We start from the raw sequence: 15,757 nt of genomic DNA on the forward strand, positions 1-15,757 counted from the left end.
GTAACATACGTGATGGAACCACTGTACTCTTTGCAGATGACACTAATATTCTAATTAAATCACAGAATGACAAAAATCTGCAGGAGGCTACAATATCAGTTATGCATACCTTAATGCACTGGTTCAGGACCAGTAGGCTCATCATAAAGTCTGAAAAAACTGTGGCATCTAACTTCCACAGAGACTGAATTCACTAGCATATGCTGTTATGATCCTCACTCAGAATACAGGCTGCTCATCAGGGCTGACAATCTACCATTGTAGTATACAGTCACTTCTTATGTACGGAATAACTTGTTGGAGGAATTCTATAAATTCTCCAGAAACATTTAAAATACAGAAAAAGATTATCAGGGTGATAAAAAGAAGCTAAATGCAAGGATCCCTGGAGATCCCTTTCTAAAACTCTCAAAATATTGCCACTGCCTTGCTTGTATGTATACAAAATATTAATTTTCACAAAAGGGAGCATTGTAATAAAGGAAAACCTCTTCAGACACAACTGTGATATATACACATATGAAACTTGGCAGAAGATGAACCTACACATGAACACAGTGAATACAAACTTATGCAAAAGAGGAGTGTATCATACTGGAGCTATCTTACATAACCATTTGCCTTCTTACCTGAAATGCATGCAACATTAAATGCATTTAAAAGAAAGTTAAAACAGTTCTTGCTTGACCACTGCTTCTATTATTTGTCTGAATTTATGGAAAATCGTAATAAGTAAACCTCATTTACCAAATTTTACTTAATGTCAATTCATAATATAGTTTACACTGTGCTTATCACGTCATCTTACTTAATAACTGCTATTATCACATGTAGAAGCAATGTAGTACACCAACGTACATTATTATGCATTTGATTATGTCAACAATGTAGTCAAAATGATTACTGCATTGTAAATTAACAAGGTTTACCACTGTGCTATATCACATGTACAAACAATGTACTAAAATGATTCGTGGACAAATAAATAAATAAATATCTAGTCATTTACTTGTCAAAATAGCAGTTATCTTTCAAAAGTTTATGTATGTTCACAAGCCTGAACAGCAACAGTGTAGTGTAGTAATACAAATATTTACCATTCTATGTTGTGTATGTTGACAGTGTTTTATTTGTTCTTAGAAGTGCCTGTGTCTGCTGAAATACCAGTTTTGGATAAAGAAATTGCACAAAATGCCAAAAACAAGGATAAACCAACACTGTCATCAGATTTTATTATACCAGAATTGCCAGGAGGCGCTCACTTAGCAATAAACATAAAAAGCACATGGGGTGATCGCCATTACCTAGGGCTGAATGGCATTGAAATATTTAGTGAGAATGGTGAGCCAGTGGATATACAGAAAGTGAGTTTGTAATTGTTTCTGTTTTCGTACATATACTAATCCTACATTTATTTTGCTATACTTTTCATAACAACTGGTAGTCCACTACTTTCATTTCTTATAAGATTGAAGGACGCCCCCTGATGAGACTTACAAGGAGAGGTCTCCAGTGGTGTGATCAGCCTTTTAAAACCATCTGTACGGTTATGTAGGTTAAGATCCCAGGTGTCACACGCTGCAGCCATACACCATTGTGACAGTCAACCGTGTAAAAAAAGTTGCATATATATTTGGTGTACATGGTATAACGGATAGGATAATAGTTTCACATGTAGGAACTTTGAATCTCATCAGGTGAAATAAATTTTATTTTTTATTTTTAAACATTTATCAAAGTGATTGATCATCATTTTTATTCAATTAAGTGATTTAAATGTAATTTTTTATTTCCGTTCCTTTGTTACATAGTTTTAAACATAATATCAACTTCTTTATTTGCTTTCATTTTTCTTCATATCATTTTTTTTCCATGTTAAATCTATGTTCATGTCTTTATAATTAACTTTATGTGTTAATTTCATTTCAATTTCTTTTGTTTTATCATCCTATCTTTCATCCATATTATTGCATTTGTTATACATATTTCTCATTTTGCTTATAAACCCTTCTTTCATTTAAATGTTAATCATGAAATTTATTTGACGCATATGTTCTATTTTAGATTTGGACCAACTGCTACTAAACATTATTTTTTAAAATGTTGTTCTCCTTATCACCTGTAAAAGTACAGCGAACAGCAACAGTTTTGCACTTTTTTGCCTGCTGCCCACTTCCATTGACCTTTACTAGCCTTAGGGCCAAGAGTATAAATGTTACTGACTTGAGATTGGTTTTGACCTTAATTCAGGTACTGAACTCATTTCAGGAATCCATTCTGTTTGTCTCACACTAAACTTATATCAATTGAGCAAGATTCAATTTTATCTGAATTCACATGGAATATGCTTGGCTGTCAACACTATTATTGCACTTCAACAGCAGAGAGTCATCATACATGATATGTACACAGTATTTGTTATCAAAGCTGTTGTGTTATAAAAACTTCTGCACAGCCAGAAAGATATTTATTCCTGGAAATTGCTTTGCATCAGTATAAAGATACATAGAAGGCAAACAAACTGGTGAAGTTACTGTGCCAACAAAGAGGAGGCATGGACGGAAGTTTCTGTTGACTTTTATTCACAAAACAGAGAGACAAATCATGACTGGAAAAGTTTGAGCATGTGTTATGACAATATGAAAGAAAGGAACAAGAGAGCAGTTGCACACTGCTAGGTATAATTTTTAGATGCACTTTACAATTATTATATTTCATTTTTATTTAGTTACAACTTCTGAGAAAATTTGAGTAGAAATAGTTTCAAAACTTTTTAAGATTGAATTCCAGCAATATTTCCACTCTGTTGAGAGTGATGTAAACATCGCATATTGCTTGCCTAGGCATTGCTTAATTTCACGAAGAGTTGTGTATGCTTCCAGGCCACACACTATTCAGGTGGTCATAACAACAACACAAAAATCCCTGTAGTGAATGTACCTGTCACACCTACAAAAGACATATCACTGATTTTGTCTCCTAATGTTTCTGCTAGTCTGGTCCAGACAATATTATGGTGCCACTAACAAAGAAATGCTAAAAACAACAAAATTACTACTAATGTCTTGGTAATTAATGAAGTTGTGAAAATGCTTTGGTGTTTGTTTCATTTCACACTGAACACTGTTCATACAGATGGCACAAGATTGTAAATGTTTTTAATGAGTAGAAAGTTACTTTAGGTGAAAAAGTTAGGTGTCCCATCTTGTTTATAAAGAAACTATCTACTACCGGGTGGCTGAGGATAGAGGTAAAATGAAAATGTTAAGGTAGCTGTTAGAAGAGAGACAGAGGGAGGGGGATTTCTGCAGTGACAGTCTATGAGTCCATATGTAAAGAGATGCATACTCTACTAACTTGTATTTTGTGTGCCTGTGGTGGATTATTTTGTGTGTGTTATAAGGAGCAGCACAACTTTTATAGATGAGCTGCAGCAATTGACACCTTTGTTTTCATTGTTTTATCATGCCTTTTGCCTTCAATTTATCATGAGTGGGAAACCTTTCTATGTGAGGTAGAACTGGCCTCCACCCAAAGGCTAATTTGAACACCACAGTGCATTATTAGGCATGGTCCTGTTGAATGTAATGAGCCTTTGCCCTCCATTAACCTTTTGAACTGAGATAGGAAAACCTACAGTTTAATGTGAACATTGTGTGAAGGTGTAGTTCTGCATTTACATTAATAGGTAACTTTTTTTTTCTATTTCTGATAAAAAGTATTGTGATCCTAGTTGTAATTTGAGTGCTGAATTGAAAACTGTTTTTGGTTTTTTTCTGTCAGGGATAGTTTATGAGTAATCGCAATTTTATTTCTCTTTTCAGTTTCTGATATAGTGCAGCAAACGTGAGGTGAAATTCGACAAACAAATGCACATCTTTATGATGTTATAAGTTCATCACATTAATGGAGGGTGGGATCTAACATATAACACAGTAACCTTTGTGTATACACTTTGAAGCATTTATTTGACATGAGAAATTACAGAAAATTCACAAACAATGAGCCACTGCCTTGTAATGCACATCACTTTTTTTCTTGTATTGTGAATCTTTCTTCTCTCGAATGATATTCCAGCAATAATCTGCTAACATAGAAGGTACCCACTTCCCTTCATAGTGCCTTTCTATGGTAGAAATGTCTTTATGGAATCTTTCCGCATGTTCATCCGATACGTCACTACAACTCTCTGTGAAGTAGCCCAGATGAGAGTCCATCACATGTACCTTTCAAAGACATATTGCACCCCAAATCCTGATATGCTTTGATCATATCTTTCACCATTGCTTTGTAGTTAGTAGCTCTTCTTCTTCCGAGGAAGTTTTCCGACATCATCTTGAAACAGTCCCATGCGGTTTTTTCTTTATCAGTTAAACATGCTTCAAAATTTGCATCTTTCTGCAGCTCTCTGATTTGTGGGTCCACAAATACACCTTCCTTTATTTTTGCAGCTGAAAGACGGGGTAATTTGGTAGCTAGATATGCAAACCCACAGCCTGTTGGATCCATGGCCTTCACGAATTGTTTCATCAGGCCAAGTTTGATGTGAAGCGGTGGAAGTAGTATATATTCAGGAGCTACCAGACTTTCACGTTGTACATTCTTTTCGCCAACTTTCCCTCTTCACCTAGGCCATTTCTTTTTCACGTAGTGAGAATTTTGGTCTTGACTATCCCACTCGCAAAGAAAACAGGCATACTTTGTGTAGCCTTGTTGCATTCCCAGTTCCATAGCAATTACCTTTAAATCTGCACATATTTTCCATTTGTGTTCATTGTATTTTAATGAATTTAGCATCCTTTGTACGAATTCGTAATTCTCTTTTGTCAAACTAGCGTAAGATACTGGAACAGAGGGTATTTTATTTCCGTTATGGAGCAAAACACCCTTCAGACTTGTTTTCGATGCATCTATGAAAAGTCTCCACTCCAGTGAAATGTAAGTGAAGTTCAGCACTTTCATCAGGCCAGCAACGTCATTGCAAAATGTCAGTGCTTCGTCAGTTGAAAAATAAGAAATTAAGGCATGTTCTCTGTGCCTGAACACACTGATTTTAGTACTTTGGTGCAGTAGATTATACTCGTAATCTTGAACCAAGCAGCTGCCCCTTTTGTTTACTTAGTCCTAGATCACGTACTAAATCATTTAAATCTGCCTGTGTTAACAAATGTGGCGATGACTCACTTGTGCAGTGATATAAAGAATCATCATCTGTGATTTCTTCAGTACTACGTATTTCACTGTCACTCAGAATTTGACCTCGAGCTCTTGAAGGTACTGGAAGGTTGTCGGAATGCTGAACTGGCATTCTCGCTGAAGGCAGATCTGGGTAAACAATGTGCCTCTTCGGCTTTTTGCTTGTAAAACCCTGAATTTTTGTTAGACAGAAATAACAATTAGTAACATGGTCCTTAGGCTCCCTCCACACCATGGGAACAGCAAACAACGCCACATTCTCTTTACCTTTCCACCACTGAATTAGTTTGCAGTAACATGTAGCACAACAGAAATGTGGTGCCCATTCTTTATCTTGGTCTCCTACCTCTACTCCAAAGTAATGTTTGTATGCTTTCTTTATGACTGAAGAAATTTTCTTCCTATTTCTGGCAAAAGTGAACTTCCCACAGATGTAGCAGAAGTTTTCCGGCTTATATCGACATCCACGATGACGTGGCATTTCTGCAAATTTAAAAATACCACTTTGGTAATACACCTGTATTAAATTAATAGTAGGGAACTAGAGGAACGCTGATGTGTAAAATCAAGCAGTAATTTTACCTTCAGCACCAGGCTCAATCAGTTTACACACAGGAACTAAAAAATTCAACCGTGCTCAGAAACATGACAGTCACTTGGCAGCCAAAACACCCACTTGTTAAGACTGACACAAATTGCGGCTAACACCACTGTTGTAAACTCGATGCAACTGCCCCTAGGAGGCATGAAGCTTTACTGCCGAGGCAGCGACCGGCTGTCGCCGTTCGAGTTAATGAGATGTTTCAGGTGGTCTTAATGACATAGGTGTGGCAGCGGTAACCTAATGATGTCTGATTCTTCCCACCTGCTGTTGCACAAGAAATTATCACGTTCTATCACTACTGGATGCGGCAACATAACCGTATTTCTCTATAACGTCTCTGTGTTTTCCATGAATTGTGAATATACATATATATACGTATTACATAAAAAGTATCCGTGACAACGATATTTTGTTTACATATTTGAATTTCCCACGGTAAAATGGTCTAGAAGTACATACAAGGGCAGTTCAATAAGTAATGCAACACATTTTTTTTCTCGGCCAATTTTGGTTGAAAAAACCGGAAATTTCTTGTGGAATATTTTCAAACATTCCCGCTTCGTCTCGTATAGTTTCATTGACTTCCGACAGGTGGCAGCGCTGTACGGAGCTGTTAAAATGGCGTCTGTAACGGATGTGCGTTGCAAACAACGGGCAGTGATCGAGTTTCTTTTGGCGGAAAACCAGGGCATCTCAGATATTCATAGGCGCTTGCAGAATGTCTATGGTGATCTGGCAGTGGACAAAAGCATGGTGAGTCGTTGGGCAAAGCGTGTGTCATCATCGCCGCAAGGTCAAGCAAGACTGTCTGATCTCCCGTGTGCGGGCCGGCCGTGCACAGCTGTGACTCCTGCAATGGCGGAGCGTGCGAACACACTCGTTCGAGATGATCGACGGATCACCATCAAACAACTCAGTGCTCAACTTGACATCTCTGTTGGTAGTGCTGTCACAATTGTTCACCAGTTGGGATATTCAAAGGTTTGTTCCCGCTGGGTCCCTCGTTGTCTAACCGAACACCATAAAGAGCAAAGGAGAACCATCTGTGCGGAATTGCTTGCTCGTCATGTGGCTGAGGGTGACAATTTCTTGTCAAAGATTGTTACAGGCGATGAAACATGGGTTCATCACTTTGAACCTGAAACAAAACGGCAATCAATGGAGTGGCGCCACACCCACTCCCCTACCAAGAAAAAGTTTAAAGCCATACCCTCAGCCGGTAAAGTCATGGTTACAGTCTTCTGGGACGCTGAAGGGGTTATTCTGTTCGATGTCCTTCCCCATGGTCAAACGATCAACTCTGAAGTGTATTGTGCTACTCTTCAGAAATTGAAGAAACGACTTCAGCGTGTTCGTAGGCACAAAAATCAGAACGAACTTCTCCTTCTTCATGACAACGCAAGACCTCACACAAGTCTTCGCACCCGAGAGGAGCTCACAAAACTTCAGTGGACTGTTCTTCCTCATGCACCCTACAGCCCCAATCTCGCACCGTCGGATTTCCATATGTTTGGCCCAATGAAGGACGCAATCCGTGGGACGCACTACGCGGATGATGAAGAAGTTATTGATGCAGTACGACGTTGGCTCTGACATCGACCAGTGGAATGGTACCGTGCAGGCATACAGGCCCTCATTTCAAGGTGGCGTAAGGCCGTAGCATTGAATGGAGATTACGTTGAAAAATAGTGTTGTGTAGCTAAAAGATTGGGGAATAACCTGGTGTATTTCAATGCTGAATAAAACAACCCCTGTTTCAGAAAAAAAATGTGTTGCATTACTTATTGAACTGCCCTCGTACTTTAATATCAGAAATAGAACCCATGTCAAACAGTGATAATTAGCATTGTACATTGAATTTGTATGCCATTGGGTCTGTCTTCCTCCAACCATTTCATATTTGAATTGATGTCTCATGTATGGCTCCTGTCCTCTGCAAGACAGCCATAAATTTGTTTCCAGAGAGAAATTTTCACTCTGCAGCAGAGTGTGTGTTGATATGAAACTTCCTGGTAGATTAAAAGTGTGTGCAGGACAGAGACTCGAACTCCGGACCTTTGCCTTTTGTGGGCAAGTGCTCTACTATCTGAGATACCCAAGCGTAACTCAACAACCCATCCTCACAGCTTTACTTCTGCCAGAACCCTGTCTACTACCTTCCAAATTTCACAGAAGCTCTGCTGCAAACATTGGAAAACTAGCACTTCAGGAAGAAAGTATGTTGCGGAGACATGACTTATCCACAGCAAGGAGGATGTTTCCAGAATTAAATTTCCAGTCTGCAGCAGTGTGTGCACTAATATGAAACTTCCTGGAAGATTAAAACTGTGTGCCGGACCGAGACTCGAACTTGGGACCTTTGCCTTTTGCGGGCAAGTGCTCTGTCATCTCAGCTACCCAAGCACGACTCAACAACCTGTCCTCACAGCTTTACTTCCACCAGAACCTCGTCTCCTACCTTTCAAACTTCACAAAAGTTCTCAAGCGAATCTTGCAAGACTAGCACTTCTGGAAGAAAGATATTGTGTAGACATGGCTTAGCCACAGCCAGGGGAATGTTTCCAGAATGAAGCTTCCACTCTGCAGCTGTGCGTGCGCCAATATGAAACTTCCTGGCAGATTTATAACTGTGTGCCGGACCGAGACTCGAACTCGCTACATTTGCCTTTCGCTGGCAAGTGGTCTACCATCTGAGCTGAGTTTGGAAGGTAGAGATGAGGTTCTGGCAGAAGTAAAGCTGTGAGGATGAGTCGTGAGTCATGCTTGTGTAGCTCGGAAGTTAGAACACTTGCCATCAATAGGCAAAGGTCCTGAGTTCGAGTCTTGGTCCGACACACAGTTTTAATCCACCAGGCAGTTTTCATCTCAGTGCACACTCCGCTGCAGAGTGAAAATTTTATTCTGGAAACACCCCCTAGGCTGTGGATAAGCCATGTTTCTGCAGTATCCTCCAGAAGTGCTAGTCTTGTAAGGTTCACAGAAGAGCTTATGTGAAGTTTGGAAGGTAGGAGAAGAGGTACTGGCAGAAACATAAATTTGTTGTTCGCCAGTGGAATCAGCATTACTCCTGTTGACGTATTTTGAACCCCACTTCCAACACTATTGTGAAAAGGATAGTTGGTACTTACCATGCAGTGGAGATGGTGAGCCGCAGATAGGCACAAAAAAAACTCTTTGGCAGTCTTTTTTTGTGCCTGTCTGCGACTCAGCATTTCCACTGTATGGTGTTTAGTAACTAGCCTTTTCTTAATATTTTCGCTATTCCATCATTATTTTGCGTTGTTTGAATCCCTCTTCCTGCTGGAGATGACTACAATCATATGAGTTGAATTCCTTGCTCACGACACCTACTTTTAGTGTGAGCATCTATGAGGACATCACGTGCTAAGGGTCGCCAGAATAGCCTGATGAACAATTACAGCTCAAGCCTCTCTATATCTCTCATGAATTATTATTTTGCATGAGAGGACAATGAATATAGCCCATGTTTGCTGTAGGAGCAGGCAGATGATGCCTGGGAACTGATTGAGTAGCCTAGTGTGAAGTTTAGTTTTCTAGGCACAGTTTAATAGACTGTGAATGTGGAAGAGAAATGTCAGAACACTCTGAGGACATGAGGAGTTTGTATTATGAATTCCAACTTCCACTATTGGTATTGAATAATATATTGAATTGAATAATATATACTGAATAATATAAAATATAATTGAAAAATTAAAAAGAGCTGAATACACAAGAAGTTATATTACTGTCTCTCTGATGTCACTCATCACTAGTCTGCCAAGTCTTCTGTCCCATTGTCAGAGATGTGTGTATGGAACTTCACCCATTCACGATCATTGTAAGTAGAGTATTTTCAGTCATTCAGTGGCTGTCTTGTTGCCATGATTTGTGGACGTGCCTCCCACTGAGACATTGAGCAGTGGGCATGGCATATTTTGTTGTCAGTCCTTTCTCTTCAGTCCCAGCCAACACCAGTGAGGTGGACAGAACTCTATCTTTTTCACCAGAAACAATACACCACTCATCTGCTCAGGAAAGAGTTGTTAAGTATGCAAGCCTGTAGAAATAGAGGTCAGTGGAATAATTAGTGTTCCAATAACCTTTTGCCCAAGTCAGATGCTCTCAATGTTCAGGTCAATCATCTTACCTTCTTATTTAAAATAAATAAATAAAAAAAAATAAAAAAATAAAAATTGTTTTTCCTATTAGCGTATTTTATTTCATGTAACCTGTTTTCTACTCCATAAATCTGGTCATTTTTATTTACATTCTACATCTACACTCATCTTCATAAATTAAGGATAATGCTGATACATGATGAAACAACACTCTGGTGGGCGGTTTGCGGGTTTAAATCACCTCGGGGTATGACCATGCGGTGCATTTGACCTGCAGTCATTGCACGGTGGTGTGGGCAGCAGTCCACATACGCAGAGGTGTGTTGGTGCATGTCAGAGTACGGTGCAGCAAGTAAGTGTGCAGATGTTTTCAGACGTGCTAATGGTGACTGTGTGTTGAAAATGGCTCAAAGAACACATATTGATTACATTATGAGGGGTAGAATACTAGGGTGACTGGAGGCTGGTCAAACACAGCAGGTCGTAGCACGGGTCCTCCGTGTGCCACAAAGTGTGATCTCAAGATTATGGTGACAATTCCAGCAGGCAGGAAATAAGTCCAGGCACTACAGTACGGGGTGTCCACAGTGTACAACACCACAAGAAGACCGATATCTCACTATCATTGCCCGCAGACAGCCACGGAGTACTGCAGGTAGCCTTGCTTTGGACCTTACTGCAGCCACTGGAACAATTGTCTCCAGACACACAGTCTATAAACAACTGAACAGACATGATTTATTCGCCCGGAGACCTGCAAGGTGCATTCCACTGATCTCTGGTCACAGGAGAGCCCGTAAAGCCTGGTGTCAAGAACACAGTACATGATCATTGGAACAGTGGTCCCAGGCTATGTTCGTGGACAAGTCCAGGTATAGTCTGAACAGTGATTCTCGCCGGGTTTCTGGCCTGAACCAGGAACCAGATACCAACCCCTTAATGTATGGAGGTCATGGTTTGATGGTGTGGAGTGGGATTATGATTGGGGCATGTACACCCCTGCATGTCCTTGACAGAAGAACTGTAACAGGTCAGGTGTACCGGGACATCATTTTGCACCAGTATGTCCACCTTTTCAGGGGTGCAGTGGGTCCCACCTCCCTCCTGCTGGATGATAACGCACGGCACCACCGAGGTGCCATTGTGGAGGAGTACCGTGAAACAAAAGATATCAGGCAAATGGAGTGGCCTGCCTGTTCTCCAGACCTGAACCTCATCGAGCATGTCGGATGCGCTCGGTCGACATATTGCTGCATGACTTAAAACCCCTTTGACACTTCAGGAGCTCCAACAGGCACTGGTGCAAGAATGGGAAGCTATACCTCAGCAGCTGCTCGACCACCTGATCCAGAGTATGCCAACCCATTGTGCGGCCTGTGTACATGTGCATGGTGATCATATCCCATATTAATGGTGGGGTACATGTGCAGGGAACAGTGGCGTTTTGTAGCACGTGTTTCAGGATGGTTTTCTCAACTTATCACCAATATCGTGGACTTACAGATCTGTGTCGTGTGTGTTCCCTATGTGCCTATGCTATTAGCGCCAGTTTTGTGTAGTGCCATGTTTTGTGGCATCACATTCTGCAATTATCCTCAATTTATGAGCATCAGTGTTCATCCACACTCTACATATCTCTGTGAAGTGCATAACAGGGGTACATCCGATTGTACCAGTTATTAGGGTTTCTTCCTGTTCTATTCACATGTGGAATGTGGGAAGAATGATTATTTAAATTCCTCTGTGCATGCTGTAATTAATCTAATCCTGTCTGCACAATCTGTATGTGAGCGATAAATAGGGGGCTGTAGTATATTCATGGAGTCATCATTTAAAGCTAAAGCTGTTTCTCAAAACTTTGTAAGTAGGCTTCCACTGGATTATTTACGTCTATCTTCAAGAATCTGCCAGTTCAGTTTCTTCACCATCTCTGCGGCACTTTTCCACGGGTCAAACAAATCTGTGAGCATTCATACTGTGTTTCTGTGGCTACTTCTATATCCCCTGTTAGTCCTATTTAGTAGGGGTCCCTTACAGTTGAGCAGTGTTTCAGGATGAGTCGTACGAATGATTTGCAAGCTATCTCGTATGTAGACGGATTGCATTTTCCCATTGGTCTACTAATAAATCGAAGTGCACCACCTACTTTATCCACGACTGAGCCTATGTGGTCGTTCCATTACCTATCCCTACAAAGTATTACAAAGAGATATAGTATTGGCTGATTCCAGCTGGGAAAAAATACAGTTTTTCATTTTGTGTAGTGCACAGTTTTACATCTCTAGACATTTAAAGCAAGTTGCCAATCTTTGCACCACTTTGAAATCTTATCAAGATCTGACTGAATATTTATGCAGCTTCTTCCAGACAGTACTTCACTACAAATACAGCATCATCTGCAAAAAGTCTGAAGTCACTGTTAATGTTGGTGACAAGGTCTCTAATATACAACATGAACAGTAAGGGTCAGAACACACTTTTCTAGGGCACACCCAAAGTTGCTTCTACATCTAACGATGAATCTCCTTCCAAGATAACGTGTTGCTCCCTCCTTACCAAAAAAATCCTCAATCCAGTCACAAATTTTGCTTGACACTCCATATGATCATACTTTTGACAATAAGTGTAGATGTGCTGAGTCAATAAATGCTGCATCTACCTGATTGCCTTGATCCAAGTGTGAGTTGGGTTTTGCTTGATAGATATTTTCAGAAATTATGCTTGTTAGAATGGAGGATGTCATTCTGTTTGATATGCATCATTATGTTTGAACTCAGAATGTGCTGTAAGATTCTACAACAAATTGATATGAAGGGTACTGGACGGTAGTTTTGTGGATCAGCTCTACTACTTTTATTGTAAATGGGTGTGACCTGTACTTTCTTCCAAATATTTCTCAAAGGGCTCTATGATAGACTGTAGTTAGAAAGTTAGAAGAGGAGCTAACTCAGCCATAAATACAGTGTAGAATCTGACAGGGATTCTTTAGCTTTGTTCAGTTTTAACTATTTGAGCTGTTTCTCAACACCACTAATACTAAAACTTGTTGCATTCAGCTTTTCAGTGGTATGATCACTAAATTGTGTCAATGTTTCTGGGTTTTCCTTTGTAAAGGAATATTTGAAAACATAGTTTAGCATTTCAGCTTTTGTTTGCTACCCTCAATTTCACTTCCTTTCTCATTCGTGAATGACTGGACACTAATTTTGGTGCCGTTAACAGCCTTTACATAAGATCACAATTTCTTTAGGTTTGTGAAAAATTGTTTGACTGTATTCTACTATTGTAGTCATTGAAGGATTCATGCATTGCCCTCTTGATAGCCAAATGCATGCCATTAAGCATCTCTCTACCTGTAGCCTTATGCTTTGTTTTACCCGTGTTATGTAGGAATCTCTGTGTCTTCAGAAGTTTCTTTGCAGTGGCTGTATACCATGGAGTGTTTCTCCCATTATGAGCAGTTCTACTGGGTACTTATCTATCCAGTGGGTCAACTGTCCTTTTAAACTTGAACCTTGGTTCATCAACATGTCCCTGTCCTGTGCTGAGAGTTTCAAGTCCCACACTGAGATATTACACTACTGCTTTTTTTAAACAAGGTTAATGAACACAATCTGTCTACATGTTATAGGTGTCTTTCGTACTTTGGTATTATTGTTGCCACAACCATGTATGGACATCCTCAAAGAGGCCAGGTCTGTTTGTTGCCATTAGACCTACTATATTTCCATCATGAAAGGGTATACAAACTCTTTGTTGTAGGTATTTTTCAGAGAAGGCATTTAGTAATGTTTCACAGGATGTCTTGTCACACCCACCTCTGACAAAACTGTAATTTTACCATTTGATTTTTGTTTGATTAAAGTCTTCATTGATGATTACATAAGATTGGGGAGCTTACATACAAGTGAACTGAGGTTTTTTCTAAGTGTTTCGGTCATACCAGGATGTGAGTCTGGTGGGCAATAGAAGGCTCCAATTACCATTTTATGCCCACCGTGATACTGAGTCATGCTCAAACATTTTCACATGCAGCCTCAATTTCTATCCCTGTGGATTTGAGTTTCTTGTCCACTGTGACTTCCCGAAAAACCCCAATGCTGTCAATTTCAGATTTCAACCAGCTTTCTGTATCTAATGTAATGTGAGTTTACTGCTTTTCTGGAGCCTTTCAAACTCTGGCACTTTGTTATGAATGCTTCAGCAGTTAACTATTAGAACTTTAATACTCTTGCCTGTAGTGGGCATTTTCTTGGACCTGACTTCATACTTTTGGGTATTCCACAGTTTTCATTATCAAGGCCTAAATGGAGGGTCAGCTAATCTAAAAAAAATCCTTGTGTGCACTCCACACGCAGTCACTACCTAGGTAGCAGCCTCTGATATGTAGTGCTCACCCACCCATTCAGGGAGCCCAGGAAGTTGCAGCCAAGCTTTTCACAAAACCCTTGAAGTCTTTGGTTAAGTCCTTCCCGACTCAAAACTAGAGTGCCACGATCAGTTCTGGGGACAGTGCTGCAAATCGTGAGCTTCATTGAAATTCCATGCACAAGGCTGTTATTCTCAGCCTTAGAACCAGTCTCTGGATTGATTGAAGTATGACCTCAGAGTCCAGATGACGGGCATTGTTTGTTTCAGTGTGTGCTACATCTGCAGTTGGTTGCACTCTGTTCGCTCAGTGGCTGCTGGAATAGCGTCTTTAGCAAGTTGGAAGAGGGCCCCAGGCATACGCACTAAGTGCACCTGGTGTTCCTTCCTGTCTTTTCCTGCCATTTTCCATTTGATAGCCAGTAATCATTAAAACAACTGTTAGGATAAGAGAGGTAATACATGACTGTTTCTCTGTAGCCTATCTGTGTGTCATCTCTGCTCAAAATTTGGGGCTCTTAAGAAGAATATTAATTTTATTTTTGTTGTTATTGTCTGTTGTCTGGAGTCCAACTGCTTTAAGATCTTGCTGAATATCTTGAATCCAGTGTCCTCAAGTCTTCTTTCTAAGATTTCCCATCACAAGTTGTTGTAAATTCCTGTTCTCCTGCATTTGTAAGGTCTCAAAGAAATAAGAGATTGTTTTCTTCTTCAATATGCTGTTGATTGGGTCAATTTCTCAATAGATAGTTCCATTGGGCATGATTTTCCAGGCTCATTTGATCTGGTATTTTTTATTTATGCAAGTTCTGATGATACTTATTTCAGTTTTGAGGAGGTGATCAGTTCCTCTTTCATTTTTGATTCAAAACAGTGTTTTGCAAGCATAAGTGGCTTCCAGGTGAGTTGCAGTTTTGTAGTGTTGGATCTTAGTGTCTATTGACAAGCATTTGACCACATGTGAGAATGAGCTTTTTTCTTTTTTGTGTGTCATCAATCTTCTGACTGGTTTAATGCGGGCCACAATGAATTTCTGCCTTCACCAACCTCTTCATTTCAGAGTAGCACTTACACCCTACATCCTCAGTTACTTGCTGGGTGTATTCCAATCCGTGTCTTCCATTACAGTTTTTACCCTCCACAGCTCCCTCTAGTACCATGGAACCATGGAGGTTATTTCCTGATTTCTTAACACATATCTTATCTTCCTGTCCCTTCTTCTTGTCGGTGTTTTGCATATCTCATTCTTATCTTATTAGTCCACCTAACTCTTAACATATTTCTGTAGCACCACATCTCAAACTGTTCTATTTTCTCTTGTGCTCTGATTTTCCACTGTCCATGATTTACTACCATACAATGCTGTGCTGCAAACGTACATTATCAGAAATTTCTTCCTAAAATATAGGCCCATGTAGACTTCTCATGGCCAGGAATAACGTGTTTGCCTGTGCTTTTTGTATCCTCC

At 40.0% G+C, this 15,757-nt stretch overlaps 1 protein-coding gene across 1 annotated transcript in view; it reads left to right on the forward strand.

Annotated features, from left to right (window-relative positions):
* Positions 1 to 15,757, forward strand: part of LOC126199242 (katanin-interacting protein-like) — a 349,391-nt gene that overhangs the window by 72,979 nt on the left and 260,655 nt on the right. The window contains exon 4 of the mRNA XM_049936035.1: positions 1,141 to 1,364. Coding sequence (XP_049791992.1) covers positions 1,141 to 1,364 — 224 coding nt within the window. The remainder of the gene's footprint in view (positions 1 to 1,140; positions 1,365 to 15,757) is intronic.

The sequence above is a fragment of the Schistocerca nitens genome, chromosome 8 (assembly GCF_023898315.1).
Source record: "Schistocerca nitens isolate TAMUIC-IGC-003100 chromosome 8, iqSchNite1.1, whole genome shotgun sequence".
Taxonomy (NCBI): domain Eukaryota; kingdom Metazoa; phylum Arthropoda; class Insecta; order Orthoptera; family Acrididae; genus Schistocerca; species Schistocerca nitens.